At 39.9% G+C, this 26,884-nt stretch overlaps 1 protein-coding gene across 3 annotated transcripts in view; it reads left to right on the top strand.

The window, feature by feature from the left end:
- Positions 1-1,480: 1,480 nt before the first annotated feature.
- The window catches only part of LOC117477939 (protein MTSS 1-like), an 84,087-nt gene continuing 58,683 nt past the window's right edge, over positions 1,481-26,884 (top strand). For all 3 annotated transcript variants that reach the window (XM_034124759.1, XM_034124758.1, XM_034124757.1), the window contains exons 1-3: positions 1,481-1,848; positions 15,653-15,714; positions 18,490-18,563. In XM_034124759.1, the coding sequence (XP_033980650.1) occupies positions 1,777-1,848; positions 15,653-15,714; positions 18,490-18,563 (208 nt within the window). In that variant the 5' untranslated portion in view covers positions 1,481-1,776. The remainder of the gene's footprint in view (positions 1,849-15,652; positions 15,715-18,489; positions 18,564-26,884) is intronic.

Here is a 26,884-nt window from a genome sequence, read left to right as displayed (position 1 = left end):
GATGCAAATATCTTTGAACTCCATCAAATCGTACAGTAAATAAAACCCATAGGAATCCTCCGAAGTCATGAAAATGTTTGTATTAATAAATTAAAAACCCTTCATGATAAATGCAACCAACATGATTTTAGTGAAACAATGTAGTTATTTAGTTTCAAAGATTTTACATTTCTTAAAAAGAAGAGGAAATATAAGTGATCCTGCTGTTTTTTTTCTAGGTTTTTTGGGCGTGTTGAATGTGGACACATCTGCATGTGCTGCATCGGAATGCAAACTACATTGAGGCAGGTTTTAGCGTTAACAAATGTTATTCTGCAAAGTCAAAGTAACATTCTCTGTTTTATTATGTGTTGTCTTCTTGCTGTCCTTCTTGTTTCCTCCTCACCCTAAATCTTTTACAGTTACTGTAACAGTTCAATGGAATACTCAGTAGGTGGCGATGTCGTTTTAAATATTAGAGAGATCAGAGCTGAGCCTATCAGGTTCACTGTTTACTGTACTGGGTCAATACAAGACATTTGATTTCCAACTGTGGTTAAATGACTGAAGTACAACGTTTTTCAGGAATTACTTAGATAATATCTACAGGTAGAATTCAAAATAAATATTAATATTACAATTCCTGCTTTGAGTTTGTCACTGCTCTGTGCACCTTGGAAGTAGGTGAGTTGTTCTGGTAATCATTACTCTGCTTCTACTATCTTGTGACAATATACAAATATAAATGATCCTTAACATTTCCAAACGACAGCTTCAACACAACATCAATGGATTTTTTAATGTACTCTGTTTGTAATGGAACACTTTTAGAAATATTGTTACATTTTCAACCGGTCAGTTAAGCATTACGTTTTCTTTTTTAAATAAAAAAAGTTAACATTGGGTCTTCTACAGATACTATTTACAGATCAATATTTCAAATGTATTTCATTGTAATGTATTTGTTTTATAATTTTTTTACATTGTATTTTACAATATAATGTTGGTTCATAATTTAATTTAATTTTTTTACATTAATTAAAACATAATTGATTAAATAATTATTAGAATTCATTGTTCAATCTTTTTGAATTTTCTTTTAGATTCTATATTGTAATTTCATTTTTTCCTATTTTAGATTTCTATTTTAAACGTTGTGTTCTTTGTTTTAAGTGGCCGTATTGATGGTTTAAGTGGTATTATTTATGTTTTTATAAATGATCCTATTGATTATTGATAAGTGTGTATGAACGAGGCATACTGTTTTTACATGTTTCCTTTCCTAAATATGAATTATAAATAGCCTACTTATCTTTTAAATTCATTATATTTCTATGTCCATCTTAATTTTATTTAATCTAATTTGACCCTCTTTTTTCATTAGAAAGCCTCCTCAGCTGAGGGCGGGGCCAATTGGCGGCGCGTTCACGTCCCTTCAGGCTCGCGCCCTTGCAGCCACCGCCGCGTCTCGTGCACCAGCGCCAGTGAAGCAGCTCGCGCTCTCTGTGTAAAGTTATCGTGCTGTTTCCTGCTGTCAGTCCTCCCTGCTGCACCATGCGTCTCCTCCCGAAGACACTATGGGATGTACCCGCTCTGAGAAGACACTAACCCAGGGCTCTGCTGCTGCGTCCTCTCTCTGCTCTCCTTCAGCCGGGGAAACCCTGCCGCGCTACTCTGAGCGTTTTCATCCGCACCGCGCCGCTTTTCCTCTTTAATTTATTTGTTGCCTGCCGCTTCATTTATGGACCACAGAAGCTCCGAGTAGAGTGTTTGTAATTTTCGTTCACACAGCTGAAGATGGAGTCGGTGATGGAGAGGGAGTGCAGCGCGCTGGGGGGGCTTTTCCAGACTGTCATAGGAGACATGAAGGTAACATTATTATCATTTCCTCTGACTTGTCATTAAAACTGTTGATACCTCCAGCGCCTGTAAAATCTCCTGTTGCATGAAAGCAGGAAAAGCAGACATTTTATCCCATGTGAAATTTCAAGGCGTCATCGTTAATTTGCTAATTATCCAGGACGGGAGAAAGGGGGAGTGAAGTGGGTGTGTTCAGGGCCTGGTGCCTTCATTTCTGCAGTTTACTCTAACAAAATAAAGAGCCCACTGCATGTAAACCCAGATCCACACACAGCTAACAGGATGAATGACAGTGACAGACTGTTGCAGTGCTATCACAGAGCAATGTCTTACCTTAGCTCCATACGAAAACTATGAGTATTTTCAGGAATGTTTTCCAAGGTTTTTTTTATTACGACAGGGCTGTTAGTGACTGAGGATGGACTGGTTTGGATGATCCGATAGAGTCTTGCATATAATCTAATATAAATCTGCTTAGTTAAACTTTCTTATCCCCACATTATGTTGTGCAGCACCATAGAAGGAAGTTGGTCAGATACAGTAGTCAGTTGTCATGATTGGTTGATTTATGAATCAACAATCAAACATGACCTTGTTCCAGCTTCTTAAAGGGACCCTATTATGCTTCTTGGGGTGTGCCCTTTCCTATCGGGTGTTTATATTGGAGTTTTTCTCCCCCTGCCTGAAACGCCTCGATTGGACTCCTTTGTTTACTTCAATAACAAAGTGACATCACTATGTAACACTTGCACTTCAATTGGCTAGCGCTCGGCCACATTGTACGTGATAGGCTAAGGGGTGGGTCATCTCTACTGTAGGCAGTTGACCAATCATAACAGAGCCGGCCAGCTAACCAATCAGAGCAGACTGGGCTCTGGTTTCAGACAGAGGGTGAAAAGAGGTGCTGCAGCACAGGCAGTATGAGAAACATAAAGAGCTTTTTGAACATTAGAGCATGGAGACATGCCACAGTAGAGACACTACTGATATACACCTGAAAATGAGCAGAATGGGGCCCCTTTAAATGTGAGGATTTGCTGCTTTCCTCTGTTTTATTACTGAATATTGTTGTTGATCGGAAAAAATACGCATTTTTGGGGGCGCTTCGGTTAATTGTAATGGACGTTAGATATTAAGAAGAAAAATAACTATTAGATGATATTTTAGTCTATCAAATGGGAAAATATAAATTTGTTTTCTTATATGATAACGTTGGCTCTCGTTTGTATGCATACATATTTGGTTTGGCTCAGTTTGTTGTTTCACTGTCTGCCTTGTTGTACTGTAGCCTACTGTTTACTAAGTGTGTGTGGGTGGGCGTATATTACTCATATGGGGATATCAATCTTCCTTACACACTCACATTGTGGTGACTTATTACCCTCACCCAAATCAGAAAAGGGTCACATTTTGGTTAAAAAGCGAGTCAATATAATATCCTGTAAAGTGATTGAAACACAATTCAGTGTGTCCATGTGTGTGTCAGGGAGGTTTGAGTTTATATAGGAGTGTTTGAGGTTGTGTTAAACTAACCTCTGGATAAGTGAAGGTTTGGGTGTACTGGATGCATAGCAGGTAAGGGTCTGCAGCAGCCTCACAAAGTAACACACACAGCTGTTTCCCTAGTGACATAATAACAGACAGGTGTTTTCTAACAGGTGTGGTGGTTGGTTCACAAAGGAAGGTATGGGAAATCTGCCACACCCTCTTTCTCTACCTTCCCTCTTCTTTTCCTCTTCTTCTTTAATTCTTCCTCCTCTTCCACTCCCTTTCTTTTTGCTACTCCTCTTCGTCTTTTTCTGACGTGTACCTTTTCCCCTCTCTTCTCTTTCCTCTTTTCCTTCATCTTCTTGTTGTTGTCATGTTTTGCTACATAAAGCCCCACCTCCCTTCCTCTTCCTCCTGCTCCTCTTTCTCTTTTTGGTGTTCCCCTGCTTCTTCACCTTCTTCTTCATTTTCCCACTCCATTTTCAAGCACCCTTCCATTTAACTATTCTATCAATGTTCTTACTCCTCACTTTGCTCTCCTGTCATTTTCTATTTCTATGTATCTTCTTCTTCCTATTCCTCCTCATTTGTGTCTTCTTGCATTCTTGTTTTTCTCTTGCAATCTTCCTCTGCTTTTCTTGCGACCACACGTGTTCTTAATGTGTGTAAAGATTCACACCTGCGTTCTGTTGTTTGTTGTATTCACAAACATGGATGCTGCAGATGTGAGCTGTGAGAGATTCTGCATCGTGTATCTGAACAGAGTAGTCAGTTATGGCTGGTCCAAAGCAAGCTTATGTTAACTACTTTGAATACAGTTAGGTGGTTTCATGTATTATATTTCACAAGTTAATGAAATATATTATCAACAGGTTGAATTTGAATCTACAAGGTAACAAAGAACTGAAACTGTAGCGTATTTATAGTGGAAGAAAATGATAAAGTAGCATAATGAAGGCGTCTACTTAAGAATAAAGTTTTTGTTATTCAGTTTTACTCTAAAAAAAATCGGTAACACTTTATATTAAGGTACACAAATTAACCATCAACTAGTTGTTAATTAACATGCATATTAGCAGTGTATTGGCTCTTTATTAGTCATTATAAAACACTTATTAATGCCTTATTCTACAAGTAATAAGCCATTAGTTGAGAGTTTTTCCTCAATAACCCTCTAATTAGTGCTTATTTGTTGCAAGTAAGGAAGTTGTTGTACATGAGTTTTGGTCTTAATATGCTCTGCTCAATATGGGCCTAATAAGGCAGTAGTACCACAAGAATAGTAATTCTCCCATAATAACACTTAACAAATATGATCTATTCTTATGTAACAAGACATGAAACTATAAGTGTTAATTGTGTCTAAATAACTCAAAATGAGGTATTTATATCTAAGAACATGTTCCCTATTTTAAAGTGAAGTCTTGTTCATAACCAATAAGCTAGTAATTTGACTCTAATTGACCTGAACAGGTTCCCTATTCTAAAGTTGCCTCCTCTTCACACTTTGTAAATACATTATAGCACACAACTACTGAAATGAACCTCAACAGTACATGAACAAAGTAGGCCCATGTTCAAATATCTGTTTTATTAATGAACCACTAAAGAGAGGTTCAGACACATACCAAAACATGTCAAGTTTCTCCAAGGCTGAGAACACATATGCAGCCTGTACTTTTTAATAAAACTGATTTGATGTATTTGTGATCATACTGTGTGACCTGCTTGTATGTACTTACACAATAGGTGTACTGTTCTCTCTATGTGTTGTACTGTCTCAGTGTGAACATAGATTAAACAGCCAGCCAAACTCTTTTGAGAGCCAGGGAATGAGCAGCCATGCTCCTTTATTGACTTATTTGCAGTCCACTGACATTCAAACGGAGTGAAACTATAAAAAAAGAAGTTACAAGGCACTTAATAATCTCATACATGCAAGTGTAACATACACAGATTAACACATAGGACCGCTAAGTGTAAACAAGGTAAATATAGCTAATGCTAGCTGTGCAATAAGCATGGCTAACGCTAGCATGTATGCTAACGCTAGCGCGAATGCTAACGCATTTTCTCATTGTGTTTAAACATCTCCGAATGTCATCACATAAACACAATACATGTTACTAATCCTTACAGTGAGACTTACACTTACAGTCATTGCTTTATGACGGACTTGACCCTTTTACTCTTCAGGTGGCATAGGGAAAATTAGTAGCAGGTTCTTATTATACATCCATGGTCTACTGCCATGCTATTCAGTTCACTTTCTCCTACTTCCTGTACCCGGTTTCCTGTCTAACCTTCAGTACAAATTTCACAAAAATATAAATGTGCAAATATGAAACATACAGGTCAATATCACCTTGCTATTGGTAGCTGAATTGTCAATACCCCAAAACATATTCTTAGATATAAATACCTAATTTTGAGTTATTTAGACACAATTAACACTTATAGTTTCATGTCTTGTTACATGTCTTGTGTTATTATGAGAGAATTTTCTTGCATCTACTGCCTTATTAGGCCCATATTGAGCAGAGAATATTAAGACCAAAACTCATGTACAACAACTTCCTTACTTGCAATAAATAAGCACTAATTAGAGGGTTATTGAGGAAAAACTCTCAACTAATGGCTTATTACTTGTAGAATATGGTCATGTAGAATAAGGCATTAATAAGTGTTTTATAATGACTAATAAAGAGCCAATACACTGCTAATATGCATGTTAATTAACAACTAGTTGATGGTTAATTTGTGTACCTTAATATAAAGTGTTACCAAAAAATCCATTAAACACAAAAACCTACAATGTGTTAGAGCTTCTCTCAATACTTTCAGACTTCCTGTCTTTGGCCCTCAACTCCAAACCTATTGATTCTTAAGATAAATATTTTTTAACAAAACATACAGATAATAAAAAAAAGCTGGTTACTGTAGTTTTTAACATACATTCTGCAGGAATAAGCACGTTAAGGCGCATATTTTCAGCGGTGGATGAACGGTATGTGTAGGATTGAGTCAAAATAAAAGACAGTAAGTGTGCTCATGGTAAGGGAGATGCGCCCAGTGTAACAGTGCTGCTTATTGCCGTGATTTGAATATATGATTTTTTAACAATGTGGCTTAAGGAAGGCAGATACATTAGACTATGATACAACTTAAAAGTTATTCTTATAATATCTTTGATTGCTGTCTGAATACTACATTTTATTCAATCAAATGCAGCTACCTGTATACAGCGTGATGTTTCATTCATACATGTGACTCGCAGACAGCCAGATGCAGGTTTTCCCTTGTTAGCATAAACGTGTGGGTGGAGAGACTTCACTCAGGCGCCGTTTACACGAGGAGAAAACGGCTTGTATCTGCATAGTTTCGCGTGCGTATAGCCCTATTATTTAGACGAGGCCGATAGAAACTGACCACACAAACGATAACGGGTCCCAAGGTGGATCGATTTGCAAATGAAACGCTCTGGGGGGTCAACCGAGTCCGTTTAATCGCCTCTATACGAATATTGCCTGAAAAAATAACGACAGCCCCGCCTCTTCGCACCTCTTCCCACCTCTCCCCCGCCTCATTGCTGATTTGTTTCTACAACAACAACAACAAGAATGGCGGATCACAGGGTTGCTGTTGTGCTCCAGACGCTACTGACCATGATTAATATGTTAGTGCTACAACTACGGTGCTTCTACGACAACCACAAGCAACTAGTGGACATGAAGAACCACATACACGACATGTGGCTAAATCCACCGCGGAGAACAACCAGAAGGGCGACCAGGAGAAAGTTTTGGGTAAGACCGGGCAGAACTAGCAGTTGGTGGGACAATTTTGTCAATGGCGTTGTCGTGGACGATGAATGGAGGGAGAACTTCCGCATGTCCAAAGCCTCTGTCGTTGCCCCTGACTGAAGAACTGCGCCCATATATCGAGAAGAAAACTACAAAACATGAGGGCGCCAATTGATCCACTGAAAAGGGTTGCTGCGGTTCTTTATTACCTGAGCGACGAGGGAAGGCTACGGAAGACTGCTAACGCCTTCGGAGTTTCCCGCCCGTCTTTGTCCCTCATTATTAGGGAGACATGCAGAGCGATCACCATCCACCTGGGTCCAAAATACATCAAGCTGCCTTTTACTGAGCCCGAGACCGCGGATCTGGTTGAGGGGTTCCATTGTACACATGGCATGCCACAATGTTTAGGAGCAGTGGACGGAACCCACATCGAAATCAAGCAGCCATCTAACGACTCCACTAGTTACATCAACAGGAAAGGAAAATATTCCTTTAATGTACAGGCTGTCTGTGATTACAGGTACCGATTCATGGATGTCGTGGTAAAGTGGCCTGGGAGTGTGCATGATGCACGGGTCTTTGCTAATTCCAAGCTAAACATGTACTTAAAAACTGGAAAGATCCCTGCTCTGAAAAAACAGATTGTGGACGAAGAGGAGGCCATACCATGTATGTACATAGACTGTACATTTTTTTTTAAAGGTGTTTATTAAGATGTGATAAACATTCTTTGTTACATTCCCTGTCCTCACTGTGCAGCTCCTTCAGCGACAGGCTGCTGTACAATATTCATATACCTGGCTAGGTATATGTACCTGGCTGCTAAATCTGAGGACTGTTACAGGATTTTTTGTATTATATCCTAACTGTTTTTAGTACTTTTTAATGCATGTCACATGTGTGAAACTAAGCAAATAACTATGTGATTCTCCAATGTCAAAAGTGTGAAACTAAAAATAAAATTGGCTGCAACCACTTCCAGACTTTCTTTGAACTTAATGTGCAACAAATGTCATCATCCTCATGAATGAAGTTATATGGCCCATTCTACCGAGTCAGGTTGTCCATATATATTTTGTACCGTATTTATTTACACATATAGTAAAAGAACCGTACATTTTGATATGGTATTTTCAGACTGTATTGGCCACTAGCGAAACATAGTACATACACTGTAGTAAAAAACTATTATATTAACCTGTTAAGATTGTGTTACCTTCCCTTCTCTAAATAGTATTTTAACCAATATTTGAGGATTTTCAGTAAAAGTAATATAAGCAAATGTTGAATCAAAGTTGAATTTATACAATTCATAAAAATCATAATGCAAACTTTCTTTGTGAAATGCATAATACTGATCATATTGATTCCAGAGATGAAATAGAAGGGAATGAGGCTATAATGGGTAATTTTTTTGGTATTTTGAGCAAAACACTTCATAGACATGTTTTTTATATATCTGAGACTATAATATATGCCTAACAATAGTTTGGGCTTTACCATTAAGGCCCAATGTGACATATCACAGTTCAGATATTTGACACTAGGGGGGGGTTACTTTTCATAAATGTGGTGTATTTAGTCAAAATTAGGTTTACAAGGTGAAAAGGACTTACAGCCTCCCACACACTGATATAGATATCTCACTGACTGTAATGAGGGAGAAGGAAAGAGAGTGAGGAGAGTGCTTGCGGAGTACATTGACCCTTACATGAAAGACAAGACTGTTCTTTTATTTTAATAAGGTTTTTTATTAATAACATTATTTATAAATGTGTACACAGTAAAAGGGAAAAAAATACCTTTGCTAGCTAAAAAAAAAAGGCTTAAAAAAAAAGTGATTCTCCATTTGTACAAAGTCTGGTGGAGTTAAAAATAAAATGTTTACAGACTTCCTTTGACCAAAAAGTGCTGTGAAAAAAAAAGAAGCTCACTGCTTTACTGCTCCTCCTCATCCAGTGACCGCCTGAATGAATATGGAGGAGATTGTTGCTGTGGGGTGTGTGGTACAGAGGGGTTTAATCTTGGTGTGGCCGTGTGTGGCCTTCGGGGTGGGTATGAGGGCACCTGGAAGTGTCCATATCCACTGTTGTTAGTATGAACTTGCATGAACTGGCTCATCAGGGAAAGGCCATTCTGTACAGTCACATTAATGTTGTCCATGGTGTTGTTCATACGATCCATGCTGGCTGCGCTGCGGCTGGTTGCTTCCTCCATTAAGTCCAACATCCGGCTTTTTAATCGCAGCTCTTCCTGCACCGCATGTTCAGCTGGAAGCTTCCTCTTCATGCGGTCACTTCTGTGGCCGTCCAGCCGTGCCTATAATAAACCAGAGAAAGTTTGAATTAATACACAATAGGACCATAGCCACCAGATAACAGAACACAAAAGGCATGTTGTGAAATAGCTCTCAATACATTTTACAAATAAAACAGCTCTAAATACTTTCTAATTTTACCAAGCTTAAACCGGTTCAGTTTTTCAGTGGAAGGTACTGCATCATAGTATATAGCAAGCCCTTTAAGATTGAAATCATGAACATACCTGGAGCAGATCCCTGCGATGACTCACAACCGCAGCAGTTGGCAGAGTTCCGTTGGATCTACTCGACTCTGGCAAATCCGTGGAATGCTCCAAACTCGGGGATGAACTTGGTCCGGGCGACGACTCTTCCATGTCGAACAAGTCCCCTTGTACCTGTTTTAGTTTCGCTGTAAGCTGGCCCTGTGAAATTGTGTTCTTCTCGTGAGGGAAATCTTTTTCAGTCGGGGTCCTCGGATATTGCGCCTGAAATAAGTCGGCTATCTCCGTATATTTAGGCTTGCAGGACTCCCAGTCTACATTATCCTGTATTTTGTCGTCTTATACTCAAGTGTTACACTTAAAAGAAGTTCCACCTCGTCGTCGGACCACGAAAATAGCTCCTTTCTTGCGCGAATAACAGCCATCTTCGTTTGTTTGTTTTGTTTGTGCCTCACACACATCCGGGGGGGATCTTATACTCGCTGCTTTTGGTGTATTTTGTGGCGGAAGTTACAGCGCCACTTACAGTCCCGCCATATGTACTACAGCTTTCGAGCGGTCTCGTGTGGAAGTACAGCGCCACTTACAGTCCCAGCATATGTACTACAGAGTTTCCAGCGGCCTCGTTTGAACAGACACGTTAAATGAAACAAATGCATGTGAACGGAAGACTTTTTTGAATACGAATACTGTGCATAAAACGCAAACGGCCTTGTGTGAGCGGGGCCTCAGTCACTGTGGAGAGACTCCTGCTGCTCCAGGTAGGGCAGGTTGTGTCTGTGTGTTTAAACTGAGAGTCAGGTAACAGCCCCCGATCCTTAAACTAAAGATAACCCATGAGAACATATTATAATCACTAGCTTAATGTCACTATTCCTGCACGTAGGGTGACCAGATGTCCCGCTTTGCGCGGGACTGCACAGCATTTTCACGACTTTTGGTGCGTCCCGCAAATTGAGACGATGTCCCGCATATTTCATTTTGATTGGCTAAAACGCTTTTCTAAAATCAGATTTATCCAATGGCTGTTGAGAAAGCAGGGAAGGCTATCATCACGGAGCTGTGTTTGCTGTCAATCAAACTGTAAGACACGGCGGGTGCTGGTCAAGTGTTAACCAATGAGAGTAACTCACTCACACACACACCGCCGCGGCCCCGCCAAACAACAACAATGAAAGTCAATAACGCAGGCGACGCAGCAGGTTATGGAAAATGGAGGAAACTGAAACTACAGCTAAGAAAAGAAGAAGATGCACATACAACAAAGACTGGGAAGACATTTACCCCTGGGCAGCGGCGGACTGGGACTACAAATCAGCCCGGGACTCTCGACCGGCCCACCTCGGTACCGCAAATAATCACCGCTAGTACATTTTCAACGGGGGGGGGGGGGTGTTGAGAGGGTGTCCCACATTGTCCCACACAAACATACTCCTTGTCCCACATTTGGTTTGTTGGGACCTGGTCACCCTACCTGCACGTCTGTCACTTATAATAAGGGTGTTTTTATTTTATTTCTCACAAAGTTGAGAGATTATATGTGAAACAGTAAAGTATCCCTTTTCCACTGAAGGAACTTAAACCCTTTCCTTTGTCGCCATCTCCTTTTACAATCAGAAATGTTCAGGATACACGGCATTGGCGACACAAGGTGGACCATACGGCATTTTAATAAGCACAATGATGTAAGGACAGTCAAAAAATAAGATGTATTTTGTATGTATTAATTTCCTTTAGGGTTAAAGGGGCCCTATAATGCTCATTTTAAGGTTCAAATTTGTGTTTTGTGCTTCTGCTGACATGTTTACATGCTTAAATGTTCAAAAAGGCAGAGTCTGCTCTGATTGGTTAGCTGGCCGGCAATGTCCTGTAATGGATGTGAGGCAGCATGTGAGGCAGCATGGGACAGAAAGAGACTTCCTGTACTTCCTGTGAGAGTCAGACTATTGACAGGAAGCACATTTCATTGTATTTTATTGTGTGAACACCACTGTGATGCTAACTTAAAAGAAAACACTTTTTAACCTTGCTAAAACAACCAGATTTCCTGACTTGTTTGTTCGTGTGTGTGTGGTTTAATGTAATGCCTCTGAGCATATTAGCTGAATGCTAATCACCATTTATCTTGCAAGGAGCCGTCGTCTTAATCACCTCTGAGCTAAAATAATCCTGCTCTTTTTTTTGGGTGGCTGCTGTGTGTCAGTATAGGGATGGTCATGGAAACATCACAGACAGAGTTAGCTCCGGTGCCTCGGCCAAATGGGTCACTTTGATTTTCGTTTTTTTTGTTGGCCTGATTATTGACTTTGACTCTCTCTCCGACATCACACTTCCTCTCTGTTTACTGTGTGATGTCAGTGGAAGTGTGTCTGATTTCTTTAAGCGGTGAAATCCAATGCTGGGATTTTTTTGGGCAAATGTTCCAGGGAATTACTATTACAATTAGCTCACTCTATCACAACTTGATGATTACTTCTTCACATGCTCATGTAAGGTTATAAAAAGGACATATTGTGCTCATTTTCCAGTTCATATCAGTATTTTGCTCCTCTACTGTGACATGTCTCCTTGCTTTAATGTTCAAAAAGCTCTTTATTTTTCTCATACTGCCTGTGCTGCAGCACCTCTTTTCACCCTCTGTCTGAAACCAGAGCCCAGTCTGCTCTGATTGGTTAGCTGGCAAGCTCTGTGGTGATTGGTTAACCACTTAGAGATGGTCCCGCCCCTTAGCCACGTACAATGTGTTGTCCAATGTATGTTTTTGTTACATTTCTCTGGTACCAAATGGTGTTTCTATTCCAGGGTACGAACATCTGTATATGTTCTATGCCTATTCATAGCAAAACAAGGCAACTGTTCTGTTCACCTGCTGTTCCTGCCTGACTTTCCTGCAATGATGTACACCTTTATGTAGTGGGGACCTAAGGGTTTAAGACTTTACATCCCCAGTTTGATCCACCTGGGGACCTTTTAGACAAGGTAGACACTTGAAAAGCCTCACAAAAGAAAATGAGGTCTGCACTGTTGCAAATATTCAGTCATTTCCTCAGGCTTTTGACTTTAGCTTACAGATCATTTCCCAGCTGGAGGAAATAGATTTGTGTTTATTATCTCAGAGGATCAGTGATAAAGAAAAAACAAACAGATTTCTTGCTTTAAAGCCTGTGCAGGCGCTCAAATAGCCAAACAAACAGAGCAGAGGATTCCTGAAGGACCTGCAGCCTGCTGCCTCCGGTTGTTGCCACGGTGACAATTTATGTCCTCAGTGACTGATTGATGCAGCGGCCCTGCCCTCGCCTGGGTGTGTGAGCGAGAGAGGATGTAATGAGATGTGGGTATATATATACAGTGTAATAGCCATGAGATGATGAATGGGTCATAAAAAGACAAGGATAAAAGGAAGTGAATGAAAAATGTGCAGCGTATGAAAGCAAGACAAAAAGATGGAAATAGAAGTATGAGAAAGGGAGACTGAAATAAACAAAGAAAAAAAAATGTGTGACATGGAAAAAAATGGTGTGTGTGTTTGGCTGAGGATGCATGCACGTGTGACCCTCCCCTCCCCACAATATCCTTCTCCGTCTGAAGCCCCTCTGCAGCAGCAGCACCGTTACTATAGCAACGGTAACCAGGCGATGACGCCGGGCATCACTCCCACAAACAGAAGGAAGGCTGAACACACCCAGCTCAGTGAGAGAGAGGAGGGGGACGCCGACTGGAGGCACCGCCCACAGAGGGCAGGAGGATTATTACATCTATCTTAAAATGATACTGTGTGAATGTTGATCCAGATATTAATCACTGTAATCTGGCCCATTGTAATAATTACTTTTGTTATAAAACATATTGTCCCAGAAAAAGGATATTACTGTAATTTGAAGACTATTAAATGCTCTCTATTGAATGCACTATAATGTCATTATAATGCCACTTCACCCACACAAGGAGCAATGACCTTCTAGTTCTTAAAAATAATCAGACATATTAATTGGAATATGGAAAAAAAAATCCTTAAATACAAAACAAAACATAGTGCTTAAACAGAAAATGCAACTTGAGCACTGTTAATACATTCCTAAAGGTAAGAAAATCTTGCACGATAGTGTAGTTATCAGGAGCAGCACAGCTGTAACTATTAATCTTTTCCACACTGGCCATGATGAAATCCACTCATAGTACAATGTAAAAGAAAAACTGACAACTTCCACAGTTTTTACACAAAAAGTAAATTATCTTTGAGACAGACCTAGCTACCTCTTTTCTTTACTGGTTGTGAAGAAATCCACTAATCCCAGTTTCTCCAAGTCCAGGGTGATGACTTTAAATGTCTTATTTTGTCTGTCCAACATCCAAAGATATTCCCTTTTTTAATATGATATAAACAAAGAAAACAGGACATTAAATTCGCCATTTTTGTATGTAAACTACATCGTTGACTAATCAATTCAATGTTGAAAAACAGCTCCAGAACAAAGGTAGTTAACCAGATGTCCACTTCTAGAGATATAGAGAACTACTTTTGCAGCAACCATAATGTAAGTAAGTTGTTCCTTTTTTAGCTATTCACAGTAGCAAAATGCTTATAAAGTACAAATGGAACTAAAAAACAATAAAACCCTGAACAAAATGTGTATTGCTCATTTTTGGCAGTGGCAAAGAAATGTTCATTCATGTCCATAACCTTAGTTTCAGGCCGTAGCTTTCTGTGGAGCAATCCTGTCCTTACCCTGCGTATCTTAAATCGATACACAGCAGGCAGACAAAAAGAGTTTAAAGTTGTTTGAATTCTTGGATTTTGTGAATTCTGAGTGAAGATGCCTCAGATGTTTCACTGCAGTAAAAAGAAAGCCCCACCCCAAAAACACGAGAGGCTCCCCGCTGACATTGAAGCGTACCCCGTTTCTCTGCCCGTGTGTTGGGCTGCAGTAGCTGTGTGTCTCCCTCATGCAGCATGCTTTCTGAACACACATCAGGCACTACCGCACTGCAGCCAACCCAGACACGGGACCCAAACTATGTGCATGCCTGGGGGCGCTTGTTTTGCTTCCTTTGGACATGCTGGGGTGGGTGGGGTGTATGGATTGGAGTATTGATCGTCTCCTTGTTGTGTGTTGGCTCACTGCTGCATCTGATTTATGTGTTTCAGCCTCAGGATCTTTTTTTATTAGCAAACTTTCTATGAAGAAGAATTGCTTTGGCTATTTTGTAGTTGAGAATGTTTATCTTCAATGTAAATGAATATGAAAGAAAACACAAACTGTGTGTTTGAGAACTGCAAACCAAAGAGAGCATGATGGAGGGTATTGGTAGTCTTATTATACCGGGTGTTGCTACTCTCCATGATCTTGGAAGATTTCGCATATCCAGCTTCTCTGATTTGGGCAGCCATGTAGGTACATTAGTTGAATATAGGATGAGGGGTCTAGGCCATTGTGATAACCAGCCATTTGCACAGTCACCTTTTTGAAATGTAAAGATTATCAAAACCTTCAGGAAGTCTTTCTTTTTTTTTACTTTGAAATACATATTTGTGTTTCTTACATTGCTTATTGTGATGAATAAAGTCAGGCTGGTGTTTTTTTTTTTTTTACCTGTGGACTTGTTATTGTCTCGTGATTAAGTAAGGTACGGCTATTTTAAACAATTAATTAATTAATTAAATGCACAGAACATTACAGTATATTACATTTACATTTACAGAACCATATCGCCCCCAACCCAGCTCCAAACACACTGACCTGATACGTTTCTTTCAGGACACAAACTGACCTCATTCAAGGATATTTGCCAGACATAATCAATCCACATTGAAAAGATATTTGGTCAAAGCAACAATTTAAAACTACAGTGACACTATTTTAAACCTTCTTTGAAAAAGCATCAACTTGTTAGTTCACTGCTGTGCAGCTGTGTGTGTGTGATACAATCTGCTAAGAAAAAGTTTGATATCATGGAAAGTTCAATATTCTGATATTTTTTTCCTCTTTTCCTTTCAGGGCAGTTACCCTGTGTGGGACGACTTCATCAGCAAGGCCAGCAAGCTCCAGTCCCAGCTCAGGTACTGGTGGACGTCACACAGAGCAAATGAAGGCATCATTTCCATCACTTTGACAAATCATGCGGCACATTTTAGTACACAACACTCAAAAGACACACATGTCAACAACAAATTCAGAAAACAAGACATTTCATAGCCCATGCAAACAGAGGTTTTATTAGAAAGCTAATGCTAGCTGTGCCAGTGTTGCCAACTTTCTCCATCTAAATTATACATTTTCAGACACTCCTAACTTAAAAAAATTAAAAAGTGGCACATTTTGCAACTATCTAGGAATATATTTAAAATAATTATTTTTTTAATCCATTGCCATCCATGCAGTTCAAAGTAATCCCAGTGACCGGCTTGAGCGAGTTTATGGCCTCATCTGCAAACTTCTAGCAACTCTTCGAGCTTATTTAATTGGGTTTGCAACGCTGGTAAAGGCAATATCTTTCAATTGAATGATAATCTAATCATTATCTAAAATATAATCTAATAAAATCATTTTATCTAATGAAATATTCTGAAATTATATGATTGCAATGTTGAAAATAAAAAAAGTTAATGTAAATTAATCTTATTTTGTACATATTTATCAGGGCAGCTAATGTTGGGCGTGATGACGTTAAGGAGTCTTATTTAGCCACTTGTTAGCAGCCACCGTTTTGACGACCTATAAAGCTTCAGACGTTCACTATGGGGTTTTTACTTCTTAGAACAAAACGTGAAAATCTTGTAAGCTTCAATAAACCACAAACCTTATTTTGGTTATCAAACTAAAACCCATTCTAAAGCCATTGACTTTGAGACGAGGGAGCCAGTAAATGCTAACTAATTTATAGGTTTGGGACTCATTTATGCCATTGCAAAATGTCAAAATGCAAATGTGTGCACAGATAGTACACACAAGCACACACATGTCAAGAGTCTGTTTAACGTAAGCTCATGAAAATCCAATCGGTCTTCTTCATTAAGTGTTTAAATGTCATGCTCACCTCTCCTGCTCTGTCACCTTGCCCTCATCTGGTACACACACACACACGTACGTACGTACGTACGTACGTACGTACGTACGTACGTACGTACGTACGTACGTACGTGAGAGTCAGGTACACGCACACAAACACAGAGAGAAACGTACACATAGAAACTGCAAACAAACACATTAATTTGTAATGAACAATACTACAGAAACCCACATGAACCTTCCAGCCATTAACCATCCATTAACATCCAACTGCTCACACACACACACACACACACACACACACACACACACACACACACACACACACACACACACACACACTAGCACAACTCAATTAACCTTCCGTGGCTGGCAGAGATGAATGATGCCACTATAAAGTCATTATCAGTGAGAGGGATCAGCAGCAGCCTCCAGAGATTCTGCACTGGGCCAGAGGTCAGCAGAGGTCACAGCTGATTACCAACACTGACTGCATCACTCCTCCTCTTCCTCATCAGAGTCCTGTCAAATACTACACATCATCTGCCATTACATAGAACACACATTTAGATTGACTTTCCATTTCCCTTTTATAGCAAGATCAAGGTAAACCGCAAGATATAGTTACGTGTTGAAGTATGTCCTTATGCATATCAAAGTAGACATTTTATGCAATGGGACTAATGGTCTTCTCATATGTCCCTTATAAAAGAGGACGTGATGCAAAAAAAAACATTTGGTTTAACAGATGAAAAAAAATAAACTACATGCAAATGATATTAAACATGGGGATTACCTGCAGTTAAATGTTTAAAGTAACATACTTTAGTCATCTGTATTTTCATGATTTTGCCCATCAGGCAAGTGCAAGAACTAACTAACTAGTTGATTGCAGCTACTGTTAGCAACAGTTAGTGGTTAGCAACACGCTTTCTATCCATCAGGACACTCTGCTGCTGACATCAGCGGGAAACCCATTCATTTTCTCTGAAAAGTGTCATTCAGTTTCACCAAAATGAACTGCTGAAATGTTAAAGTGCCGTTAACCTTTACATACTTCTCTCCGGTAAAGGTGGCAGAATTACTCAGATTCTTTACTTAAGGAAAAGTAGAATTAACACCTAAGTAAAAGTCCAGTGGCATCACAATATACTACTCATTTTCCAGTATGTCCCATATCAGATTTAAAAATATAACATTTTTGTATTATAATTATTAATGCATTAACGTCAATGTTGCACATGATAAAGGTGGAGATTATTTGTATTACTTGATATACTGCTGTGTAGCTTAACCTATAGTAATACATAATGATTTATTAGTTGATTAATTTTCTATATTATGAATTTATACCTGCAAAGTAGCTACAGTATTAACTACATTTGTAAAAGACATGTAGTGGCGAAAATATGTAGTAAAGTATAAAGTAGCATAATGGGAAAATACTCTAGTAAAGTACCTAAAAATGTATTTAAATACAGTACTTTATTAAATGTACTTGTGACATTCCACCACTACTTGCGGGAGACTGTACATGCCACCAAGGTTAAATAGTGAAGGAACCGGCGTTAGCAAAGTGAGACTGTACAGAGATACAGTTCTATTCTCCCTATCACAAGTCAGTGTAGCACTTTGGGCTAACTGAGTACCAAGAGCTGTTGTGTAAAAAAAGATGTAACTTTAATATTGTGCTCTCCCTGAATTTTACACACTAGATGAACCCAAACTAGAATTTTATCAAATGTTCTATAACAGAGAACCTGAATTTAAAATGATATATCAAAGGATATCTCCTTATCCTAACCTTCCTTTGCTGTGTTTCCCAGGACGACGGTTGTCGCGGTAGCAGCCTTCCTGGATGCCTTTCAGAAGGTGGCCGACCTGGCCACCAACAGCCGAGGTAAGGAAGAAACATCTCCGTCTGTCTGTGTTTGTGTGGAAGTCTCTTATTGGGAGCATTCTTCTTTTGTGTTTTCTGAAAGCTCTTTGAGTTTCTTACCATCAGAAATGGAAACTGTTGGGGATGAATCTCAATAATTGATGGTAGTTGTACTTTATTGATTGGCTGCTGGATGTCTCAATCAAAGGATTTTACATTGGATTTTTTTATATACTTTTGTATGTCATTTTCTCATGCCTGGTTTTAGTGATGGAATTGAACCATACTGACTTAAGGGTATAACAAATATAATGCAATTTGTGAAGTTATAACAAACATTAAAGAAGATTGAAGATAAAAGCAACACCTAACACTGCTCTTAATACTAGGACTCGTACAAATCTGAGACTACATTTCATTATGTGTGCAGAGTTTCATAAATCTACATTTTTCTGGCAGTTTAAAAATAATTCATTTGAATTCTCACCTGCGCTCATGTGGCACTGGCATGCAGACTGAAAGTCATTATATTGCACTCAAATTCAAAAGATTTGAGTAATATCACCTAATGATCTAAATCCAAAAAGTCCTACTAATGTTGCATAATATCCAAAAGACCATGTCGAGTACTTTTATATATTTATTGAGTAAAGAAGAGAAGAAACAATACCATTTTGACCTATTTGATCACTATGTTTTTTGATGTCTAGAGATGATAAGGAAACTATTCGATACAATGAAACAATATCATTTTTTTAAGACAATTTTTTTGGGGAACCAGCTGTCAACGTGACAAGGACTTGACAGAAAAAGGCTGTTTCTCTGACTTTCTTTGGGTTTTGGTTGGACATTTAAAGTCTTTGAGCAGCTGAGAGGGACATTTCTATATATTCTCTGACATTTAATAGACCAAACGATATTTCCGTGAAGCGAAAAGAAAAATGTCACATTCATTTATGACGACTGCTTTGTGGTCGTCAGCCACAGGAGGACTCAGTGATCAGTCCTGTTGTTGTGGAGACGCAGTTTGCACGTTTTCCATTGATTTGTACTTTTCCATTATTGACAAATGATCAGAGGTGGCTGTCTTCCCCAGCGCTGGACTGGAACATCAATAGAGGTCGCTTCCTGGATTGATTAGAGGAGGCAGGAAGACTTGATGGACAGTTTAGTGTGTGTGTGTGAGTTTAGTGTGTGTGTGTGTGTGTGTGTGTGTGTGTGTGTGTGTGTGTGTGTGTGTGTGTGTGTGTGTGTGTGTGTGTGTGTGTGTGTGTGTGTGTGTGTGTGTGTGTGTGTGTGTGTGTGATGTGTGTGTGTGTGTGTGTGTGTGTGTGTGTGTGTGTGTGTGTGTGTGTGTGTGTGTGTGTGTGTGTGTGTGTGTGTGTTGTGTGTGTGTGTGTGTGTGTGTGTGGTGTGTGTGTGTGTGTGTGTGTGTGTGTGTGTGTGTGTGTGTGTGTGTGTGTGTGTGTGTGTGTGTGTGGGTGTGTGTGTGTGTGTGTGTGTGTGTGTGGTGTGTGTGTGTGTGTGTGGTGTGTGTGTGTGTGTGTGTGTGTGTGTGTGTGTGTGTGTGTGTGTGTGTGTGTGTGTGTGGTGTGTGTGTGTGTGTGTGTGTGTGTGTGTGTGTGTGTGTGTGTGTGTGTGTGTGTGTGTGTGTGTGTGGTAGGCCAGGCCAGGCCAGGCCAGCTTCCTGTCGAGGCAGCTCGCAGTCAAATGACAACAGCAGCCGAGGTAACAATCAGTCAAAGCCGCTGTGATTCTGGGTCACAGTCGCTCTGTAATTGACTTTGTGTGTATGGCGTACACATTATTGGTGTGTACAATAACAGCAGCAAATTCTGTAGAATTATTGGTTCCTTTCTGCCACGGTTGGGACAATTACAGTTTTTGGAACCACCCCCCCCACTGTCCCTACACCCTCCTCCACTGAGCTCCTCACCTACCTGCTTTACCTGATGTGTGTCTTACTGTATCATATCAGGTATACTGCAGACTTCTACTGTATTAAACCAGACCACCTACAGTACGTCTTGCCTATCCTAAACATGAGTATAAAAAGTGTCATTATGCTGTAGTCCTTATGAGCAGATGTGGTGTTGCAAGGTTGCTTACAGTATTTGCAGAAAACAAACAATTTATAGGTGACCCTTTTTGCTGATTCCCACCATCGTAGATTTTGACATTTTCTTTAGCTGTATTACACTGCATGTAACACTCCCTTTTGTATTGATGGGATTTTTACATTAATATATTAAATACCTTGTGGTTGTTTATTCATACCCTTCACCCCTTTTTTTTTTAACCAAGTTTCACAAACTCTTGCTCATGAATTAGTAGGCACTTGAAGATATGGGAGATATATACAGTAAGTGTTCCCTTACCTGGGGGCCAAGACTCTCCCAAGGGGTCCTAAGATAAGTCTTAAGGCTTAAGAGATCAGAAAGAAAAATTACTTTACAATTCAGACTTTTCTCTACAATTTTACTCCTCATACTGTAGCTCCCCGCAGGTGACACACTTCAGGTTTTTTGAGTCGATTGTTTGTACGTCAGTCCGATTCATGTAAACACAATAACAGGAATGCCTTGAAAGGTCCAGATGGACTCAAGGATCAACTGATTATATTTTGGTGGTTAAAGGTCCCTGTGACTTCACAAAACACTTTATCTGTGTTTACCACTAGTTATGACTATTTACACAAATGTAAAACAAGAAATAGGGTACACGATGAGGTGAAGACATTTTGGAAAGACATGCATGCAAACTACAACTTCACTGGCAGAGGTATACAGCCTTGAGGCCGTTACCCTAGTTTAATAATGACATGCAGAGAGTTTCTGTGTAGACATTTCTAAACTTAACCTGTTAAGCCCTGAGCCTGTTTTTCAGGTCTCAAGCTCGAAAATGACATTCCCAGAACAAATGACTATATCTTCACTTCTAAAAGGGGTAAATTAATAATGTATTTTTCTCAAAGCAATGATACAGCTATGAGTTGAATGTAGAAAAGTCAGAATCAATATAGATGTTTTTATTTTAAAGTAAATTCAGATTGAACATAGAAAAAAAAATTACTTATAGTGAAAACCACCCTTGAATGATGGGATAGTAGACTAAAAGCTTTAGGAATCCAAACTATAACATATAAGTACCCTGTATCAAGATTGATGCAAAACAAGTGACATTTGACCTTTTTAGAGAGATTTAGCAAAAGAAAAACACCTCTGGGGTCATTTGGTGTGTATTTGGGTGTATTTGCCGTTTCTCTGGAACCCATTGGTCGATTTTGGTGATTGACACCTCTTTTGAACCGTTAGAGCCAATAGAATCGAGGGGAAGTTCCTAAATCCACCTACACGTTACCATTGAGGAGTGAGAGTGATGCGCACGCAGTTTGCCCAAACCGAAAGCTATGTTACGCTCTGAAAACTAGGCTTATTGCCATAAATATGATGATGGATTATCAGTAATAATTTAAAAGGGATACAGAGACATTGTATTAACCTTCAGCAGCGTTTTTATGCGTTTATTGCCATTGAACACAACTTTTGATTAGAAAACAGCAAAGGTAAGACGTATTTGCCGCTTTGGCTACGTAAAGTGAAGTTGTGTGTTGTCTTTGCTGGCTTTCGCTGCCGTGAGTTTTGGTCGCTCAGTGATGATACTTATACCATTGGAATCTGTGGAATCCGCTTTCATATGATATCTTGTTTGTGCAGATCCGATGAAGTATACAATATTTCAACCGTGAGTTATGTGCTAAAGTGCGTTAGCATTCTTTCGTTTAGTGCTAATTCAGAGGCTCGGCGTTAGACTTGTGTTTTGTTTCGGTAAACATTTTTCATATCGTCAGGTAGCTGAGTTTCTTCCCGTTAAGTGGGTATGACACATTCATAGTTTGTTAAATGTTAAGAAGCCCTCAGTCGCTGTTTCTTGCAAGATGTTGCGGGCACCGGGCTTAGAGTCACAGGCCTACAAAGTGAGAATAGAACCCAACATTCTTTTGGTAAATATTAACATCATTCTCCTAGGAATTAGCACGTAGTCTGTCAACAGATTTCTCATCATTGGGAACATCATATATAGCACATAAAACAACATTGTAAAAATGGTGTCTTCAGCTTTTATCTTGTTTGGCCTGCAGACGAGCAGTCAATTGTGACAGATGTGTTGAATTATTGAGTAGTAGGTCATTCCTAGCAGTATACTAACCCAGTCTGCTCAATTTCTCATATCTAATACACTGCATTTCTTATGGGATGGTGAGACATCAGATGATAGAGGGGTGGTGGAGGGGGGATGGAAAGTGAGAAACGGATGGACCTGGTGTTGGAGAGGCCAAAACCGATAAAATGGCAGATTAGAAGGAGTTTGAATCCAACCCAAAGAGATGATGTGCGATAGAGGAATGGGAGAGGAGGAAGAGATAAGGTAGAGGGGAAAGAGAGAGGGCAGATGGCGATGGGGAGAGGAGAGGATGGAAAGAGATGGATGGAGAGGGGAAGGGGGGAGGGAGGCTGTTGGCTGTCATGTCCAGCCGGCTGCTGCTGGTGCTCATGGCAACAAGATGGAAATCACTGCAGGATTGAGTCAGAGCAACAGAAGCGATACCTTATCTTATCGCTTATTTCATCTCCTCTAAATTCTCCAATGGTGGCCGGAGCCCTGATACTAATGATGGACACTTTGTCATTCATTTTATCTGTCTGGGATTAAACCATTCATCAGCCGGGCAGAGAAATAATCGATTGGAATGGTGATGCAGGCATCCCTAACAAAGACCTGCATTGGTGAAAACATTTTGTCTTTTGAATGATTTAGACACAATAACAACGTTTTTTTTTTTTTATCCTTCCTCATGGTTTTTTTCTTTTTCCAAGAGCAACTGTCACAATCCTTCATTTACAGTCCAGTAAACAGAGCAACCAGTTGTCTTTGTACTGGGTTTTATACTAATCCTGAATTTCCACTCTTATAATAGTCAGTTAGAAGATAAGTTAGACCACAAACTCCAGTCATTTTCTCATTTTGTCCAACAAACAACATCCATGTTCAGAAAACCAAAGAAGGCATTTGTTTCACTTGGGATGGCAATATATTGATAATATGTGGATATCCTGATATGAGACTAGATATCCGGTTACATTTTGGATATCGTCATTTTGCAAAAAGGATATTTTTCTGGTTCTAAATGCTGATTTATATTTTTATTGATGACATTTACTGAACTTACCGGCCTGTTATAGCTTATAGCTATTATTTACCTTTATTCACTTAGTCAAATTTACATTTATAAAAATTGTCACTGTAAAAATATGTGCTGTAAATATATTGCCAAGCGTACTTTAAACACAAATCGATTTTTGACATACTACCGGAATATTCTTGTTGAGATGTATTTGGAAGAATCAAACATTGTTTCTTAAATAGAGGATTCCTACCTTATCAAATCCAACACACGGAGAGAAGCAGCACAAACACTATGGAGATGAGATGCAGAGATCCTCCTCTCTCTACCTGTTAGTGTGTGTCGGTCGGTGGGTCCATGGTTACTATAGCAACCTGCTGCCGAGGAGGATAACGTCTGTAAAGGGCCGATGAACACCGTCCCTTTAGCAGAGGCCACGTCAACATGACAACACCTGGTAACTGGGTCGGACAGAGGGGGGAGGGGGGGGGAGGAGAGGTGAGGGTGAGGAGAAGGGAGAGGAGAAGGGAGGAGAGGAACAGGACAGAATGGAAGATGTACAAGGAGGTTAGACAAATGATTTGTATCAGATTTATTTTATCAAACTTAATCTCTAACTAAATGTATATTTCTAATAAAACCTTCAGTCATATTTCAAGCAAAAATTAATAAATGATACCTCTCAAATAGGAGTGCTTTGTGTTATAAATGCAAGGTTTAATTCCTAGGTCCTTCTGTCCACACGTTGAAGCATTCCAAATGACTGAACCCCAAAAAACGTTTGTAAAGCTTGTGGAGACCATGACTTCCAGATGGGAGTGGAAACTGTTTTCTACACCTTAATCCATCTGCTCATTTAACCGCAGATAATAAAGCAGACCCTTAATATCCCCGGGTTAGTGAAACACTATCAGAGCTTCCGTATCCCATTGGCAGCCTAACAACCGGCAGTAAAAACTGTAGTAGCTTCTCAGCCACCAAAGGCTGTAAAGGCCAGATGTTGTTTTCAGGGTAAAACATTCCCACCATGAAGCTGAGCTGCAGCATATGGAGCTGAGATGTAGCTGCAGGATAAACCCCCCTGCTGGTCCTCTTCAGTTGCAAACTGAAGCACCTGAACTGACGTCTAGCATTTAAGCATCCAAAGCAACAGCATCATGCTGTATTATTTACAACCATAACTAATTTAAAATTAAAAAATCTCTCTCCAACATCATTAGAATGTGTGTGCTGCTGTAACAGTTTCTGTTCTGCTTGTTTCAGGAACAATAAACAGACTAAATCAGACAGGAACTTAGGAGAACACCCTTGTCCTAAATATCCTTTTATGCTTTAACATTGTGACTCATTTTCACTCGAGTTAAGTGCCCTAGACCAAACCAAAGAAATGCAGCCAGAATGTAGCATATTCCACATGCAGTGTTCCCTGGGACATGTTGTTTTTTTTCCAGAGTTGTGTTTTACTTTTTTAAGTGAGCGAGAACTTTCTCAGCAAGGTTGCTCATCGTTTGTGCAGATTTCCTAACTTTATTTTGTCTACTGTATGTCGGGGAAATATAAACAAGGATGATTGCAAATATTCTCATCCTGTGTGGGAGAGGAAGTGATTTTGATAATTGTAAACATGACTCAGCGTTTACCAGGTGTTGTTTACAATGCAAGGTAAAAAACAGACGTGTGTGCGTGTGTGTGCTGTGTGTTGTGTGTGTGTGTGTGTGTGTGTGTGTGTGTGTGTGTGTGTGTGTGTGTGTGTGTGTGTGTGTGTGTGTGTGTGTGTGTGTGTGTGTGTGTGTGTGTGTGTGTGTGTGTGTGTGTGTGTGTGTGTGTGTGTGTGTGTGTGTGTGTGTGTGTGTGTGTGTGTGTGTGTGTGTGTGTGTGTGTGTGTGTGTGTGTGTGTGTGTGTGTGTGTGTGTGTGTGTGTGTGTGTGTGTGTGTGTGTGTGTGTGTGTGTGTGTGTGTGTGTGTGTGTGTGTGTGTGTGTGTGTGTGTGTGTGTGTGTGTGTGTGTGTGTGTGTGTGTGTGTGTGTGTGTGTGTGTGTGTGTGTGTGTGTGTGTGTGTGTGTGTGTGTGTGGTCATGTCATGGTCCTCAGCAGCTCACAGATGGCCTCCTTTGGCAGCTTGTCGTTTAGTGATATCATCTCAGTCGCAGGTGAGTGATGTCATATCTGCAGTGTCCACACATGGCAGCATTTTCAGGATAAAAAAATCAAGGTCAGATAGAGGCTCCACACATAAACTTTCCCCTCAAAAATAAACACACTGACATTTTAAGCCAACCTGAGGCCTGTACTACGAAGCTGGATTTTCACTTAGCCGGCTAACTTCAGGGAAATCTCGGGCTTTCCGGTCCTACGACGCTGGTTCTCTTTTTAGCAGGCTAGATTTCCATGGTAACTTATGCTGAGCGGCAAACCTGCTCCGGAGCAGGTTAGGTTGCAGGCTAAGAGATCAACTCAGTGAAAGCACCGCCTGCTGACCAATCAGAGCTCCGTGTGCGGAGTTTAAAGCGATCAATTCATATTACAGGATAGAGGAAATACAGAAAAACTGCCGTTGCAGGAAAGACGGCCGGCAAAAATCAACTGACTGTGTGAACGTGAAAATTAATAGAATATCCCCTCCCATCTTCAGATCAATCTGACTATTATAACATTAGCGTTAAGAAAGCTTACTTAAATATCTGCCACAACATAAGTAACCGGATCAGAGTAACATTAAGTACAGTCCGCGGCACTGTGAGTTCAGACGTCGATGTGTCCCATTATCATTCATATCATATCACATCATAATGTATCATATATTTCCTTATTTGAGTCAGCTTCTTGAGCCGTATCTGGCCGTGCAACACTCACAGTGTCACATGCTGTATGCAGAAGTATTATTTTAAGCAACACATTAAGTTGACGAAACACTCGAGTCAAATTCTCCTAATTAAAGTCAGATCCACTCGTGTCTTGGACGGGGCAGTGATTTCATAAACCTGTTAATGTACGCATTCAAACACTTTTTCTGTTACCAGCTGTATTCACCTTGCAGGTGCAGCTATGTGGCTTTTATCCTGGATAAAGTGTTTAAGTCATGGATGTTTAAAGTTTAACTTCTTCATATTTGACTAATATTAAAGTTCACTTTTCATTCAGGAAGTATGACGCTGCG

The sequence above is a fragment of the Trematomus bernacchii genome, unplaced genomic scaffold (genome assembly GCF_902827165.1).
Source record: "Trematomus bernacchii unplaced genomic scaffold, fTreBer1.1, whole genome shotgun sequence".
Taxonomy (NCBI): domain Eukaryota; kingdom Metazoa; phylum Chordata; class Actinopteri; order Perciformes; family Nototheniidae; genus Trematomus; species Trematomus bernacchii.
Note: the sequence above shows the minus strand (reverse complement) of the source record. Positions and strands in the feature narration are given on the sequence as shown.